At 34.5% G+C, this 15,384-nt stretch overlaps 1 protein-coding gene across 1 annotated transcript; it reads right to left on the bottom strand.

Annotated features, from left to right (window-relative positions):
- Positions 1-10,894: 10,894 nt before the first annotated feature.
- LOC139889323 (UPF0481 protein At3g47200-like) lies at positions 10,895-14,003 on the bottom strand. The gene is made up of 2 exons (XM_071872283.1): positions 13,602-14,003; positions 10,895-12,256 (listed from the first exon to the last, which is right to left on the bottom strand). The coding sequence occupies exons 1-2, from the start codon at positions 14,001-14,003 to the stop codon at positions 10,895-10,897; spliced, it is 1,764 nt and encodes a 587-aa protein (XP_071728384.1).
- Between the last annotated feature and the right edge of the window lie 1,381 nt (positions 14,004-15,384).

Here is a 15,384-nt window from a genome sequence, read left to right as displayed (position 1 = left end):
TCCTTTCAGCCCTATACCGGGTTCCGTCTTCCCGAATATTAAGATGCTTCTCCGATCCTTTGGGTATTTCATCCTTTAAATTTCCCTCTTTTAAAACTCCTTGTTGCGCCTCCTTTATTTGAGCAGTAATGTTATTATGAATCATTATATTCATAGATTTTACTCGAATGGGTTCTCTATCCTTCCTGCTCAAGGCATCGGCTACCACATTTGCCTTCCCCGGGTGGTAACGAATCTCAAAATCGTAATCATTCAATAATTCAATCCACCTACGCTGCCTCATATTCAGTTGTTTCTGATTAAATATGTGTTGAAGACTTTTGTGGTCGGTATATATAATACTTTTGACCCCGTATAAGTAGTGCCTCCAAGTCTTTAATGCAAAAACAACCGCGCCTAATTCCAAATCATGCGTCGTATAATTTTGTTCGTGAATCTTCAATTGTCTAGACGCATAAGCAATCACCTTCGTTCGTTGCATTAATACACAACCGAGACCTTGCTTTGATGCGTCACAATAAATCACAAAATCATCATTCCCTTCAGGCAATGACAATATAGGTGCCGTAGTTAGCTTTTTCTTCAATAACTGAAACGCTTTCTCTTGTTCATCATTCCATTCAAATTTCTTCCCTTTATGCGTTAATGCAGTCAAGGGTTTTGCTATTCTGGAAAAGTCTTGGATGAACCTTCTGTAGTAACCAGCTAGTCCTAAAAACTGGCGTATGTGTTTCGGAGTTTTCGGGGTTTCCCACTTTTCAACAGTTTCTATCTTTGCCGGATCCACCTTAATACCTTCTTTGTTCACTATGTGACCGAGGAATTGAACTTATTCCAACCAAAATGCACACTTTGAAAACTTAGCGTACAATTCTTCCTTCCTCAATACTTCTAACACCTTTCTCAAATGTTCACCGTGTTCTTGGTCATTCTTTGAGTAAATAAGTATGTCATCAATGAAAACAATGACAAACTTGTCAAGGTATGGTCCACACACTCGGTTCATAAGGTCCATGAACACAGCTGGTGCATTAGTTAAACCAAACGGCATGACCATAAACTCATAATGACCGTAACGTGTTCTGAAAGCAGTCTTTGGAATATCATCTTCTTTCACCCGCATTTGATGATACCCGGAACGTAAGTCAATCTTTGAATAAACAGACGAGCCTTGTAGTTGATCAAATAAGTCGTCGATTCTCGGTAGTGGGTAGCGGTTCTTGATGGTAAGTTTGTTCAACTCTCGATAGTCGATACACAACCTGAATGTACCATCTTTCTTCTTGACAAACAAAACAGGAGCTCCCCACGGTGATGTGCTTGGTCGAATGAAACCACGCTCTAAAAGTTCTTGTAATTGGCTTTGCAGTTCTTTCATCTCGCTGGGTGCGAGTCTGTAAGGAGCACGAGCTATTGGTGCAGCTCCTGGTACAAGATCTATTTGAAATTCAACGGATCGATGTGGGGGTAATCCCGGTAATTCTTTCGGAAATACATCGGGAAATTCTTTTGCAATGGGAACATCATTGATGCTCTTTTCTTCAGTTTGTACTTTCTCGACGTGTGCTAGAACAGCATAGCAACCTTTTTTTATTAGTTTTTGGTGCCTTCAAATTACTAATAAGATGTAGCTTCGTGTTGCCCTTTTCTCCGTACACCATTAAGGGTTTTCCTTTTTCTCGTATAATGCGAATTGCATTTTTGTAACAAACGATCTCTGCTTTCACTTCTTTCAACCAGTCCATACCGATTATCACATCAAAACTCCCTAACTCTACTGGTATCAAATCAATCTTAAATGTTTCGCTAACCAGTTTAATTTCTCGATTCCGACATATATTATCTGCTAAAATTAATTTACCATTTGCTAATTCGAGTAAAAATTTACTATCCAAAGGCGTCAATGGACAACTTAATTTAGCACAAAAATCTCTACTCATATAGCTTCTATCCGCACCCGAATCAAATAAAACGTAAGCAGATTTATTGTCAATAAGAAACGTACCCGTAACAAGCTCCGGGTCTTCCTGTGCCTCTACCGCATTAATATTGAAAACTCTTCCACGGCCTTGTCCATTCGTGTTCTCCTGGTTCGGGCAATTTCTAATAATGTGGCCTGGTTTTCCACATTTATAACAAACTACATTGGCATAACTTGCTCCGACACTACTTGCTCCGCCATTACTCGTTCCGACACCATTTGTTCCTTTCGTTCTATTAACCCCTGGTCCGTAGACCTCACACTTCGCCGCGCTATGACCATTTCTTTTACACTTGTTGCAAAATTTGGTGCAGAACCCCGAGTGATTCTTTTCACACCTTTGGCATAGTTGCTTCTGATTGTTGTTGTTGTTGCGGTTATTATTGTTGTTGGGATGATTGTTGTAGTTGCTGTTGTTGTTGTTGTTATTGTTGTTGTTGTTGTTGTTGGGCCGTTTGTTGTAGTTGCGATTGATGTTGCGATTGTTGGGATAATTGTTGCGATTATTGTTGTAATTGCTGTTGTTGTTGTATTGGTGATTCTTATCACCGTTTTCCTCCCACTTTCTTTTGACTTGCTTCACATTGGCCTCTTCAGCAGTCTGTTCTTTAATTCTTTCTTCAATCTGGTTCACTAGTTTGTGAGCCATTCTACATGCCTGTTGTATGGAGGCGGGCTCGTGTGAACTTATATCTTCTTGGATTCTTTCCGGTAATCCTTTTACAAACGCGTCGATCTTCTCTTCCTCATCTTCGAATGCTCCCGGACACAATAGGCACAATTCTGTGAATCGTCTTTCGTACGTGGTAATATCAAATCCTTGGGTTCGTAACCCTCTAAGTTCTGTCTTGAGCTTATTGACCTCGGTTCTGGGACGGTACTTCTCGTTCATCAAGTGCTTGAATGCTGACCACGGTAGTGCGTACGCATCATCTTGTCCCACTTACTCTAGATAGGTATTCCACCATGTTAACGCAGAACCTGTGAAGGTATGCGTAGCGTACTTCACTTTGTCCTCTTCAGTACACTTACTTATGGCAAACACCGATTCAACCTTCTCGGTCCACCGTTTCAATCCGATCGGTCCTTCGGTTCCATCAAATTCCAAAGGTTTGCAGGCAGTGAATTCTTTGTAGGTGCATCCTACACGATTTCCTGTACTGCTAGATCCAAGGTTATTGTTGGTATGTAGCGCAGCCTGTACTGCGGCTATGTTTGAAGCTAGAAAAGTACGGAATTCCTCTTCATTCATATTCACGGTGTGTCGAGTAGTCGGTGCCATTTCCTTCAAAATAGTTAAATGGAACAAGTTAATCATACAGAATATTAAGAGTAGTTAATAGTATTTCGTAGCATAATATGAACTCATTTATAAAAGCTTTTTCTTCATATTAGCGTTTTATAAGTTTAAATTCGGGTAGTACCTACCCGTTAAGTTCATACTTAGTAGCTAATATACAATTCAACTACTACAATTCTATATGAAAAACTGATTATAATAATATTTCGCGTTCAAACTGTTATACAATATTTTACAAACTTACAATACCGCTTATTTTACATAAAGCATGAAATATAGCACACAATAACTTTGATACAAGATAGTTGTGAAGACAATTCTAGCTAGTACACAAGTCGTTCAGCAAAGGCAATAAAGACACGTAATTCATACGTCCAGAAACAAGTCATGCATTCTGGTTTTACTAGGACTACTTCCCATCCTTGGTCTTGTGCAACATAACCGTTATGGCCGTTGATAAGACAGCGTGTTGTAACGTCATCAAAGGGACGAGGGTTACGTAATGTCCAACAGTCCCGTAATAATCTAAAAACCTCATTTCTTACCCCAATTACCGACTCCGTCACTTGTGGAAACGTTTTGTTTAATAGTTGTAGCCCGATGTTCTTGTTCTCACTTTGGTGAGAAGCGAACATTACTAATCCGTAAGCATAACATGCTTCTTTATGTTGCATGTTAGCCGCTTTTTCTAAATCACGAAGTCCAATATTCGGATATATTGAGTCAAAATAATTTCTTAACCCGTTGCGTAAAATAGCATTTGGGTTCCCCGCAATATATGCGTCAAAGTAAACACATCGTAACTTATGGGTTTCCCAATGTGATATCCCCCATATTTCAAACGAAAGTCTCTTATAAACCAAGACATTCTTGGAACGTTCTTCGAATGTCTTACAAACTGATCTCGCCTTAAATAGTTGTGCCGAAGAATTCTGGCCGACTCTAGACAAGATTTCATCAATCATGTCTCCGGGTAGGTCTCTTAAAATATTGGGTTGTCTATCCATTTTGTGTTTTTAAACTGTAAAATAGACAAGAGTTAGATTCATAAAAAAATACTTATTAATACAAGCAATTTTTACATATATCATAAAGCATAAGAACACTATATTACATATATTACACCACACGAATACAACTATCTTATTCCGACTCGCTCGTTTCTTCTTCTTCGGTTTTGGTTCGTTTTGCCAAGTTTCTAGGGATATATGATGTTCCCCTAATACGAGCCGTCGTTGTCCACATTGGTTTAGAAAAACCTGGTGGTTTAGAGGTTCCTGGGTCATTGTTACAACTTAAGGACTTCGGGGGTTGACGATACATATAAAGTTCATCGGGGTTGGAATTAGATTTCTCTATTTTTATGCCCTTTCCCTTATTATTTTCTTTTGCCTTTTTAAATTCAGTTGGGGTAATTTCTATAACATCATCGGAATTCTCGTCGGAATCCGATTCATCGGAGAATTGGTAATCCTCCCAATATTTTGCTTCCTTGGCGGAAACACCATTGACCATAATTAACTTTGGTCGGTTGGTTGAGGATTTTCTTTTACTTAACCGTTTTATTATTTCCCCCACCGGTTCTATTTCTTCATCCGGTTCCGATTCTTCTTCCGGTTCCGATTCTTCTTCCGGTTCCGACTCTTCTTCCGGTTCCTCTTCGGGAACTTGTGAATCAGTCCACAAATCATTCCAATTTACATTTGACTCTTCATTATTATTAGGTGAGTCAATGGGACTTGTTCTAGAGGTAGACATCTATCACATAATATCAAACACGTTAAGAGATTAATATATCACATAATATTCATATGTTAAAAATATATAGTTTCCAACAAAAATGTTAAGCAATCATTTTTAAAGAAAACACGGTCGAAGTCCAGACTCACTAATGCATCCTAACAAACTCGATAAGACACACTAATGCAAATTTTCTGGTTCTCTAAGACCAACGCTCTGATACCAACTGAAATGTCCCGTTCTTATTGATTAAAAACGTTCCATATTAATTGATTTCGTTGCGAGGTTTTGACCTCTATATGAGACGTTTTTCAAAGACTACATTCATTTTTAAAACAAACCATAACCTTTATTTCATAAATAAAGGTTTAAAAAGCTTTACGTAGATTATCAAATAATGATAATCTAAAATATCCTGTTTACACACGACCATTACATAATGGTTTACAATACAAATATGTTACATCGAAATCAGTTTCTTGAATGCAGTTTTTACACAATATCATACAAACATGGACTCCAAATCTTGTCCTTATTTTAGTATGCAACAGCGGAAGCTCTTAATATTCACCTGAGAATAAACATGCTTTAAACGTCAACAAAAATGTTGGTGAGTTATAGGTTTAACCTATATATATCAAATCATAATAATAGACCACAAGATTTCATATTTCAATACACATCCCATACATAGAGATAAAAATCATTCATATGGTGAACACCTGGTAACCGACAATAACAAGATGCATATATAAGAATATCCCCATCATTCCGGGACACCCTTCGGATATGATATAAATTTCGAAGTACTAAAGCATCCGGTACTTTGGATGGGGTTTGTTAGGCCCAATAGATCTATCTTTAGGATTCGCGTCAATTAGGGTGTCTGTTCCCTAATTCTTAGATTACCAGACTTAATAAAAAGGGGCATATTCGATTTCGATAATTCAACCATAGAATGTAGTTTCACGTACTTGTGTCTATTTTGTAAATCATTTATAAAACCTGCATGTATTCTCATCCCAAAAATATTAGATTTTAAAAGTAGGACTATAACTCACTTTCACAGATTTTTACTTCGTCGGGAAGTAAGACTTGGCCACTGGTTGATTCACGAACCTATAACAATATATACATATATATCAAAGTATGTTCAAAATATATTTACAACACTTTTAATATATTTTGATGTTTTAAGTTTATTAAGTCAGATGTCCTCGTTAGTAACCTACAACTAGTTGTCCACAGTTAGATGTACAGAAATAAATCGATAAATATTATCTTGAATCAATCCACGACCCAGTGTATACGTATCTCAGTATTGATCACAACTCAAACTATATATATTTTGGAATCAACCTCAACCCTGTATAGCTAACTCCAACATTCACATATAGAGTGTCTATGGTTGTTCCGAAATATATATAGATGTGTCGACATGATAGGTCGAAACATTGTATACGTGTCTATGGTATCTCAAGATTACATAATATATAATACAAGTTGATTAAGTTATGGTTGGAATAGATTTGTTACCAATTTTCACGTAGCTAAAATGAGAAAAATTATCCAATCTTGTTTTACCCATAACTTCTTCATTTTAAATCCGTTTTGAGTGAATCAAATTGCTATGGTTTCATATTGAACTCTATTTTATGAATCTAAACAAAAAAAGTATAGGTTTCTAGTCGGAAAAATAAGTTACAAGTCGTTTTTGTAAAGGTAGTCATTTCAGTCGAAAGAACGACGTCTAGATGACCATTTTAGAAAACATACTTCCACTTTGAGTTTAACCATAATTTTTGGATATAGTTTTATGTTCATAATAAAAATCATTTTCTCAGAATAACAACTTTTAAATCAAAGTTTATCATAGTTTTTAATTAACTAACCCAAAACAGCCCGCGGTGTTACTACGACGGCGTAAATCCGGTTTTACGGTGTTTTTCGTGTTTCCAGGTTTTAAATCATTAAGTTAGCATATCATATAGATATAGAACATGTGTTTAGTTGATTTTAAAAGTCAAGTTAGAAGGATTAACTTTTGTTTGCGAACAAGTTTAGAATTAACTAAACTATGTTCTAGTGATTACAAGTTTAAACCTTCGAATAAGATAGCTTTATATGTATGAATCGAATGATGTTATGAACATCATTACTACCTTAAGTTCCTTGGATGAACCTACTGGAAAAGAGAAAAATGGATCTAGCTTCAATGGATCCTTGGATGGCTCGAAGTTCTTGAAGCAGAATCATGACACGAAAACAAGTTCAAGTAAGATCATCACTTGAAATAAGATTGTTATAGTTATAGAAATTGAACCAAAGTTTGAATATGATTATTACCTTGTATTAGAATGATAACCTACTGTAAGAAACAAAGATTTCTTGAGGTTGGATGATCACCTTACAAGATTGGAAGTGAGCTAGCAAACTTGAAAGTATTCTTGATTTTATGAAACTAGAACTTTTGGAATTTATGAAGAACACTTAGAACTTGAAGATAGAACTTGAGAGAGTTCAATTAGATGAAGAAAATTGAAGAATGAAAGTGTTTGTAGGTGTTTTTGGTCGTTGGTGTATGGATTAGATATAAAGGATATGTAATTTTGTTTTCATGTAAATAAGTCATGAATGATTACTCATATTTTTGTAATCTTATGAGATATTTCATGCTAGTTGCCAAATGATGGTTCCCACATGTGTTAGGTGACTCACATGGGCTGCTAAGAGCTGATCATTGGAGTGTATATACCAATAGTACATACATCTAAAAGCTGTGTATTGTACGAGTACGAATACGGGTGCATACGAGTAGAATTGTTGATGAAACTGAACGAGAATGTAATTGTAAGCATTTTTGTTAAGTAGAAGTATTTTGATAAGTGTATTGAAGTCTTTCAAAAGTGTATAAATACGTATTAAAACACTACATGTATATACATTTTAACTGAGTCGTTAAGTCATCGTTAGTCGTTACATGTAAGTGTTGTTTTGAAACCTTTAGGTTAACGATCTTGTTAAATGTTGTTAACCCAATGTTTATAATATCAAAAGAGATTTTAAATTATTATATTATCATGATATTATGATGTACGAATATCTCTTAATATGATATATATACATTAAATGTCGTTACAACGATAAACGTTACATATATGTCTCGTTTCAAAATCATTAAGTTAGTAGTCTTGTTTTTACATATGTAGTTCATTGTTAATATAATTAATGATATGTTTACTTATCAAAATATCATGTTAACTATATATATAACCATATATATGTCATCATATAGTTTTTTTACAAGTTTTAACGTTCGTGAATCACCGGTCAACTTGGGTGGTCAATTGTCTATATGAAACCTATTTCAATTAATCAAGTCTTAACAAGTTTGATTGCTTAACATGTTGGAAACATTTAATCATGTAAACATCAATCTCAATTAATATATATAAACATGGAAAAGTTCGGGTCACTACAGTAAATACTTCGGAACGACTTTTCATCAAGTAAAGCCAGGTAACTCGAGAATAATCATCAATGAAGGTAACAAAGTACTTAAAACCGGGTTTGGAAGTAACTGAACATGGTCCCCAAACATCAGAGTGAACCAATTCAAATGGAGCTGAAGCTCGTTTATTGACTCTGGGAGGTAAGTGGATTCGATGGTGTTTAGCAAACTGACATGACTCACAATATAGAGACTATAAATTAGAAAATTCAGGACATAATTTCTTCATACTCTGAAGAGAAGGATGTCCCAACCTACAATGCATCTCATAAGGGGATGATGACTTAGAGCATACGAAAGAGTGTGGTATTTTAGTTTCAGGTTCAAGTATGTATAGGCCATCAGATACCCTTCCTTTACCAATAATCTTCTTTGTCGATAGATCCTGGAAGACACAACAATCAGGATAGAGTAAAGCAACACAATTCAAATCTCGAGTAATTTTGCTAACGGACAACAAATTAAATGAGAAGTTAGGTAGATCAAAAAACCGATGACAACGAAATAGATGGGGTAAGATTGACTGTACCGAAACCAAGGACAGGAGAGGTAGTACCATATGCAATTGTAACATGAGATGGTTGTGATTTAAAATCGGAGAAAAGATGATGATTACCTGTCATGTGATCTGAAGCACCAGAATCGATGACCCATTTAGAGGCCGATGATAATAGGCATGTATTAGACTTACCTGATTCAGCAAAAGCAGCAAATGGTGTCGTGAGTTTTACGGATCCTTTCAATTGAACGTATTCTTTATATTCCTCCGCAGAGATAGTAAATGTGGAAGAACATTTCACTTGTGATGAGAGTTTATTTTCATCACCCATGATTACTTGTAATGACCATATATAAAAAGGAGCAAATATGTACGGATATAATATAAGCTTGAAAAATAACCAAATCACAATTCCACCAAATCCATAAATATCCGACATATTCATATCCGTATCCGTAATATGCATCAAACTGGAAGCAAAAATAGCAGCCATAAAAAAACCAATCCCCCTTTTTTTTTTTTTTTGCACAAAACCCACTTGGTGTTTATTTATTATATTATTATGATTTTTATTTTAATTACACCAATCATGCACACACCATATCCCCCATCACCTTCTTTTTTCTTTTTCTGGCCACATAATACAACTTTGAAGACTTTTATTTCACCTTTGAAAAATCAACAGCAAATCATACTTGTAAATCAAGAACCCACTTGAAAAAACAATCAACGTATTTTTTCACCACCCATTATTTCTTGCACTCTTCACCTACCTCATATTATATCATACCTTAACTTTATCATAACTCAACTCTGTTTTATTATTATTACAGAAACACACAACCCCAAAAACACCAATTGGATTCGAAAAATCGACATATCAGAATAGACCGAAACACGCCTGGGTTTGGTCGGACTTACATAACGAGCTGATCGGAAGAAGGAACGGCAGCTGAGGTAGTCCCACGCGCTCTCACGCGCATGTGAGTGGGTTGACTGTGACGGTGGCTGGCGGCGCGTGGAAGTTGTGTGGATGTCGTAAATGCAATTAACTTTCAGGGTCAGCAATTCATAGACGTATGTATCAATTGGCGGGGGTGGTGAGACTCAAAAATGACTCGATGTGGATGAATTCAGATGGCAGTGGCGGTACGGTATTTTTTATTTTTATTTTTTTTCTCACTCACACAGAAACTAAATGAAGAGAGTACTCACAGGGTACTCACGACACTTGATTTTGGTGACTTGAAGGGACAACAATCACTCTCGCGGGTGATTTGAAATAGCAGTGGCGGTGGATGGTTGTACTCACGGGATATAACAATGGGCTCAACTTTCACACGTAAATCACTCTTCCTGGGTGATTCTACGTCTCTGACTAAGCACTCTTGTGGGTGCTCTTTCTCACTGTTACACACTCCTGGGTGTAACTTCTAACAAAGTACTCATCGGGTACTTTCACAGGTAACCATTCTCCCGTTACCTAGCTCTGATACCATGTAATTTAACATCTACAAATATCTAAACTCTCTGTAATTTCATTTCTCTTAATTGATTCATATTTACAACATACAAGGAGGATATATATAGACCCGAGATACAAGACCTGACAGCCCAATAAATGCACCAACTCAACTAACTATATTAATTGCACCGACTACCTACTAACATTAAATGTGTATACGTATGTATTGTAACAAACTTATTTGAACCATTACATGCAAAATCAACTCACACTTGATTTATAATTACGCATAGACATAGATCAATCTAAACACAGAAAATCAATAAAAAGTACAACATATCTGGACCATATGTTTGTTGTTTCCATCAACTGGGAGCGAGTATGTATATATAGGATGATTATAAAGGGCCCTTGATGGTAAAGACTGTCTGAACTATTGTGAGAGAAAACATGATGATTCCAGCAACAAATGCAATTGCACTCCATGGACTACTAAAATACGTACTTCTCAACCGTCTAAGATTTCTTACCCAAGAACTGTTGTAATAGTTTGTCAAATGCATCAACTCTTGATGTGAACTGAGATGATCTTCATCAGGGATTAGTTTGCTTAGTGCATCGATCATATATGCAGCGTCTTTGTGAGGTTGATGGTTTTCAAGGATATTTAGTTCTGCCAATGTTGCTACATCTTCTTCATCTTTAACTACAGAATAAAGAGCATGTACATATGATGTAAAGTAGTCATGAACTTTAGGAAATGTTTGCTCATATGAAATTAGATTCCTCAAAATTTGCTCAGTCTGATCATATATGCGAAGTGTTGGCACTATTAAATTACTAGGCTTACCCCGACACCACCACGAAAAACATGCAATCATATATGATTTCATTTTCATTGCTACTAGTTTTAATTTGCGGTTTGTGGTAGTTTCTGTTGTTGCCGGTGTTGTTGGGATCGATGGCATATGACCCGCGAGCTTGTAACATGAGTGCAGAAGGCCAAGAAGATGATCATGAGTTGACTCATTATTGTGAGTGTCTTGGTTTAGAATGTCTTCATTAGAAGAACGATATACGAAAGGATCTGTATATCCTTCCATAACAGCATACAAAAGTGTAGTAACAGGTGGTATCGAATCTCTTCTTCCACATATGCAATTGAACAAATCCCGAAGGACAAAAAACGGGATTTGATTTTCTATCAAAATCAGATCAACGGCAATAACAACGAGTAATGTCCCGTTTAATATATTTTTATAGTTTTCATAACCAAGCTTAATTTCATCTAGGTGCTTCAAGCAGAACTCAAGTATGAAACAAGCATCTATAATCATCATCTTGGCAAGTTCAATGTCACTAAAGGGAATTATAACGGCATACGATGCCCTGATTTGGTCTATTGAAGCAATCACCTTTTCCACACATTCGTTTAGTAGTTGCTCCGGTGGCGATGAATTAGTACGACACCTTAACAATAGGTCGTGCATATAACGCTCTTTCACCATTTGAAATTCTTTCGTTTTTTCATTATCTCTGTGTAGAGGTCCTATAGACACCACCAGAGGGGTGAAAGAACTTGGACTAAGATCTCTTAACGTGCTAGGAACCACACAAATCGATGGGAGCTTTTGCTTGTCACGGTTTCGTTGTTTTTCTACACAATTAAGAAGATGTTCAAGAACAGTCTCTGCATCGCCATTTGCCAATGAAGGTGTTAACTCTGTTTCCTCTGTAATATTATCTGAAAGATCGGAAATCTTCAATGGTAAGACATTATTTGATTGTTTTAATATTAAACAATTCTTCAAATGATTACTAATAGAAGTGTTGTAAAAGACATCCATTGCGTCCGTTACGACGCCCGTTGCGACATTTTGGTGACTAGCCCGTCTCGACCCAGTCCCGGCGTTTAATAAGTCGAGAAAAAATAAACCGAAAAAAGTTCCCCACATTGGGAGTGAAAAGAGAAGACTACGGTTGGTCAATGGTTACAAATCGGGTAAAATGTGGAAAACGTTGGGTCAACTCCGGTCAAAAGTAAAAAAATTTGTGAAAATCGTTCAAATCAATCAAAACTGACGTAATTTAGTGTTAATTTTCTGTATTTATATTAACGATAATAGCGATTATAGGTACAAACTGGTCAACAAAGGGGTTTGGCTTTAAAATATGTGTGTGTGTGTGTGTGTATGTATGTATGTATGTATGTATGTATGTATGTATGTATGTATATATATATATATATATATATATATATATATATATATATATATATATATATATATATATATATATATATATAGGGGTACGATCCATGACTAAGCTTAAAAACGTCTAAGAATGGATAATCAAAATTTCAATAAAAAAAATTCGAAAAAATTATCTTTTTAGGGTCACTTAATATGCAGATTGAAGAAAACGCAAAAATTAAAAATTAAAAAAAAATGTAATAGTTAAAAAATCGATGATGAATGATAATAATCATGATGAATGATTATTTTATCATTCATCTGAATAGTGATGAATGATAAATTAATTTTTCATCACTATTCAGATGAATGATAAATGAATCAATCATCACGATTATTATCATTCATCATCGATTTTTTAACGATTTCAAATATTTTTTTTACTTATAAAAATATAGATTATGAAAGCATTTTGATGCAGATTTATGAATCTAAAAAAAAAAAAAAATTTCTTTTTATTTTGCTTATCTCCACTTAGCCACTACAGTTGCTTAACCATGGATTATATATATATATATATATATATATATATATATATATATATATATATATATATATATATATATATATATAATCATCAAGTGGGAAACACTTTTTTGTGGAGAAGTAATTTTTATTTTATTTTTTTAAACATTAAAATCACATGAAAATATGAACATTTAAAAAGGACATTTTGTGACGAATGTTATTATTTTGGCGAAAAATCGCTCGAAGAAGTAAATGATAACATTCATCAAGAGTAATGTTTTAATCGGAGTTTATTTGCATTGTTTTGTTTTCAACTTGTGTGCAATATTTTTTAAAAAAATTTTTTTTGTATGTAAATTTATGTATTTTTCAATAAAGTACATACCAGAACGTTAATGTTGGATCCATCTACAATCTGCATGAATGATGGGAATCTCCTGTAATGGGCATTTTCGAACAATTTTAGCTGCAATTCTGTAACTTTGACCCAATTTTTGGTGATATTGAACCAGTTCTTTGGAGCCATTGTTCTTTTCGAATAAATAACTAACTCATAATTGAATACGTCAATAGCTGTAATACATAGAATGTCAGGCATTTTGATTTTAAGATCGGTAATGATTTTGCCAAATCCTTCGCTAAGAAATAAAGTGAGATCGTGTATGCTGAAAGCCACTTCACCCTTATAGCCTTGTAAAGTGAGGAGCCAAACGTTTTGTGTAGGTAATGTCTCATGATAATATTCACGAAACCAAGATAATGGCAGAGCCTGTTTTGAAGAAGACATTTTTTGTATTAAAAGACAATTGTATATGACAATGAACAATAAATGAATACAGTCGAATAAAAATGTAAAGATCCAACATTAACATTACCACTAATATATCATCTAAACGGGAGAATGTGTGAATGAATGACGGGCGATGCAGGTTGCTTTGCTCGTTCGACATTGAATCTGTAAAATTTCACAATTTGTTAAGGTGCCGCATTAATAAGATGTACTTTTTTGGGCCATGTATCTGTTAAACATAAGTTGAATTGTTTGAATATGTTGTTCTAACATACTTGTATAATAAACTAAAGAACCCTAATAAACAGAATTTTATTGAAGTTTAGTTGTATTAAGAAGTACTCGCATTTTTAAATGAATATGATTTTTCAACAGAAACTTAGAATAGAGGAGTAACAGTTTTACAGAGTTTACATTATTAGAACATTCAGTCAATCAGTTGATAAGTAACTTATTTATATAAATATGAAAGTGAAATAAACTGGGGTTCATAATTTATAATATTTTTTCAAAAAAAAACATTTTTACATTATAGAATTTATTCTAATAATATGATAGGTGTTATTTAGTCTTTTGTGATTATTCAGTCAATAATAACAAATAAACACTAAAAACTAATATTAGAAATAATATGACAGCTTATATGGTTGTGTAAATTCAATTTGAAGATGCTGTAACATTCAAAGTATAACATCTGACAACTAAGTTCGTAATATTGAACAAACCTAATGATGAGTCTTGAATATTCATATAATTATGATTAATTTCAATGGTTTGTATTTCACAATAATTATATGTAATCAGTTTAGTGTATTGCTTTGAGACTAAAAATCACTTATTCCTGGAAGTTCAAACAATTCGTAAATAAACAGATAAGTTTAAAGGAATGAATAAAGCATACCTGACGAAAAAATGACAGGGTATTGTTACCGGCTGTTGTCTATTGTGATCAGATGGGTAGGACGTACGTAGATGATGGCGCTTAACAGATTCTTTTAGAGGACGACGACGGTTTTATGTAACATGAATGTTTGCAGTCGATTGAACTATTGAACTGCCATTTGTTAGGGTTTGTTGCTGAATAGGTATTTGTTTTTATGTGGCGGTTCACAAATTAAGTTGTTTTTAAATGATTGGGCCAAATAAATTATTTGGGCTAACAATTTTAATTAATGGGCAGTTGAGCTAAATTACTTTGAAGTTATGTAATGGACCAATTTTTTATCCGAAGGTTTGTAAACATGTAACTAAAAATAAGTATTAAATTTCTTAGCTTACTATTGAGTAAATAATCAATTAGGTGATGAAATTGAAGTTAATAAAACAATTTTTCAATCGGATTAGAAAATCATTTAAATGAGTAATACAAAAGGATGTA

The sequence above is a fragment of the Rutidosis leptorrhynchoides genome, chromosome 2 (assembly GCF_046630445.1).
Source record: "Rutidosis leptorrhynchoides isolate AG116_Rl617_1_P2 chromosome 2, CSIRO_AGI_Rlap_v1, whole genome shotgun sequence".
In the NCBI taxonomy this organism is placed as follows: domain Eukaryota; kingdom Viridiplantae; phylum Streptophyta; class Magnoliopsida; order Asterales; family Asteraceae; genus Rutidosis; species Rutidosis leptorrhynchoides.
Note: the sequence above shows the minus strand (reverse complement) of the source record. Positions and strands in the feature narration are given on the sequence as shown.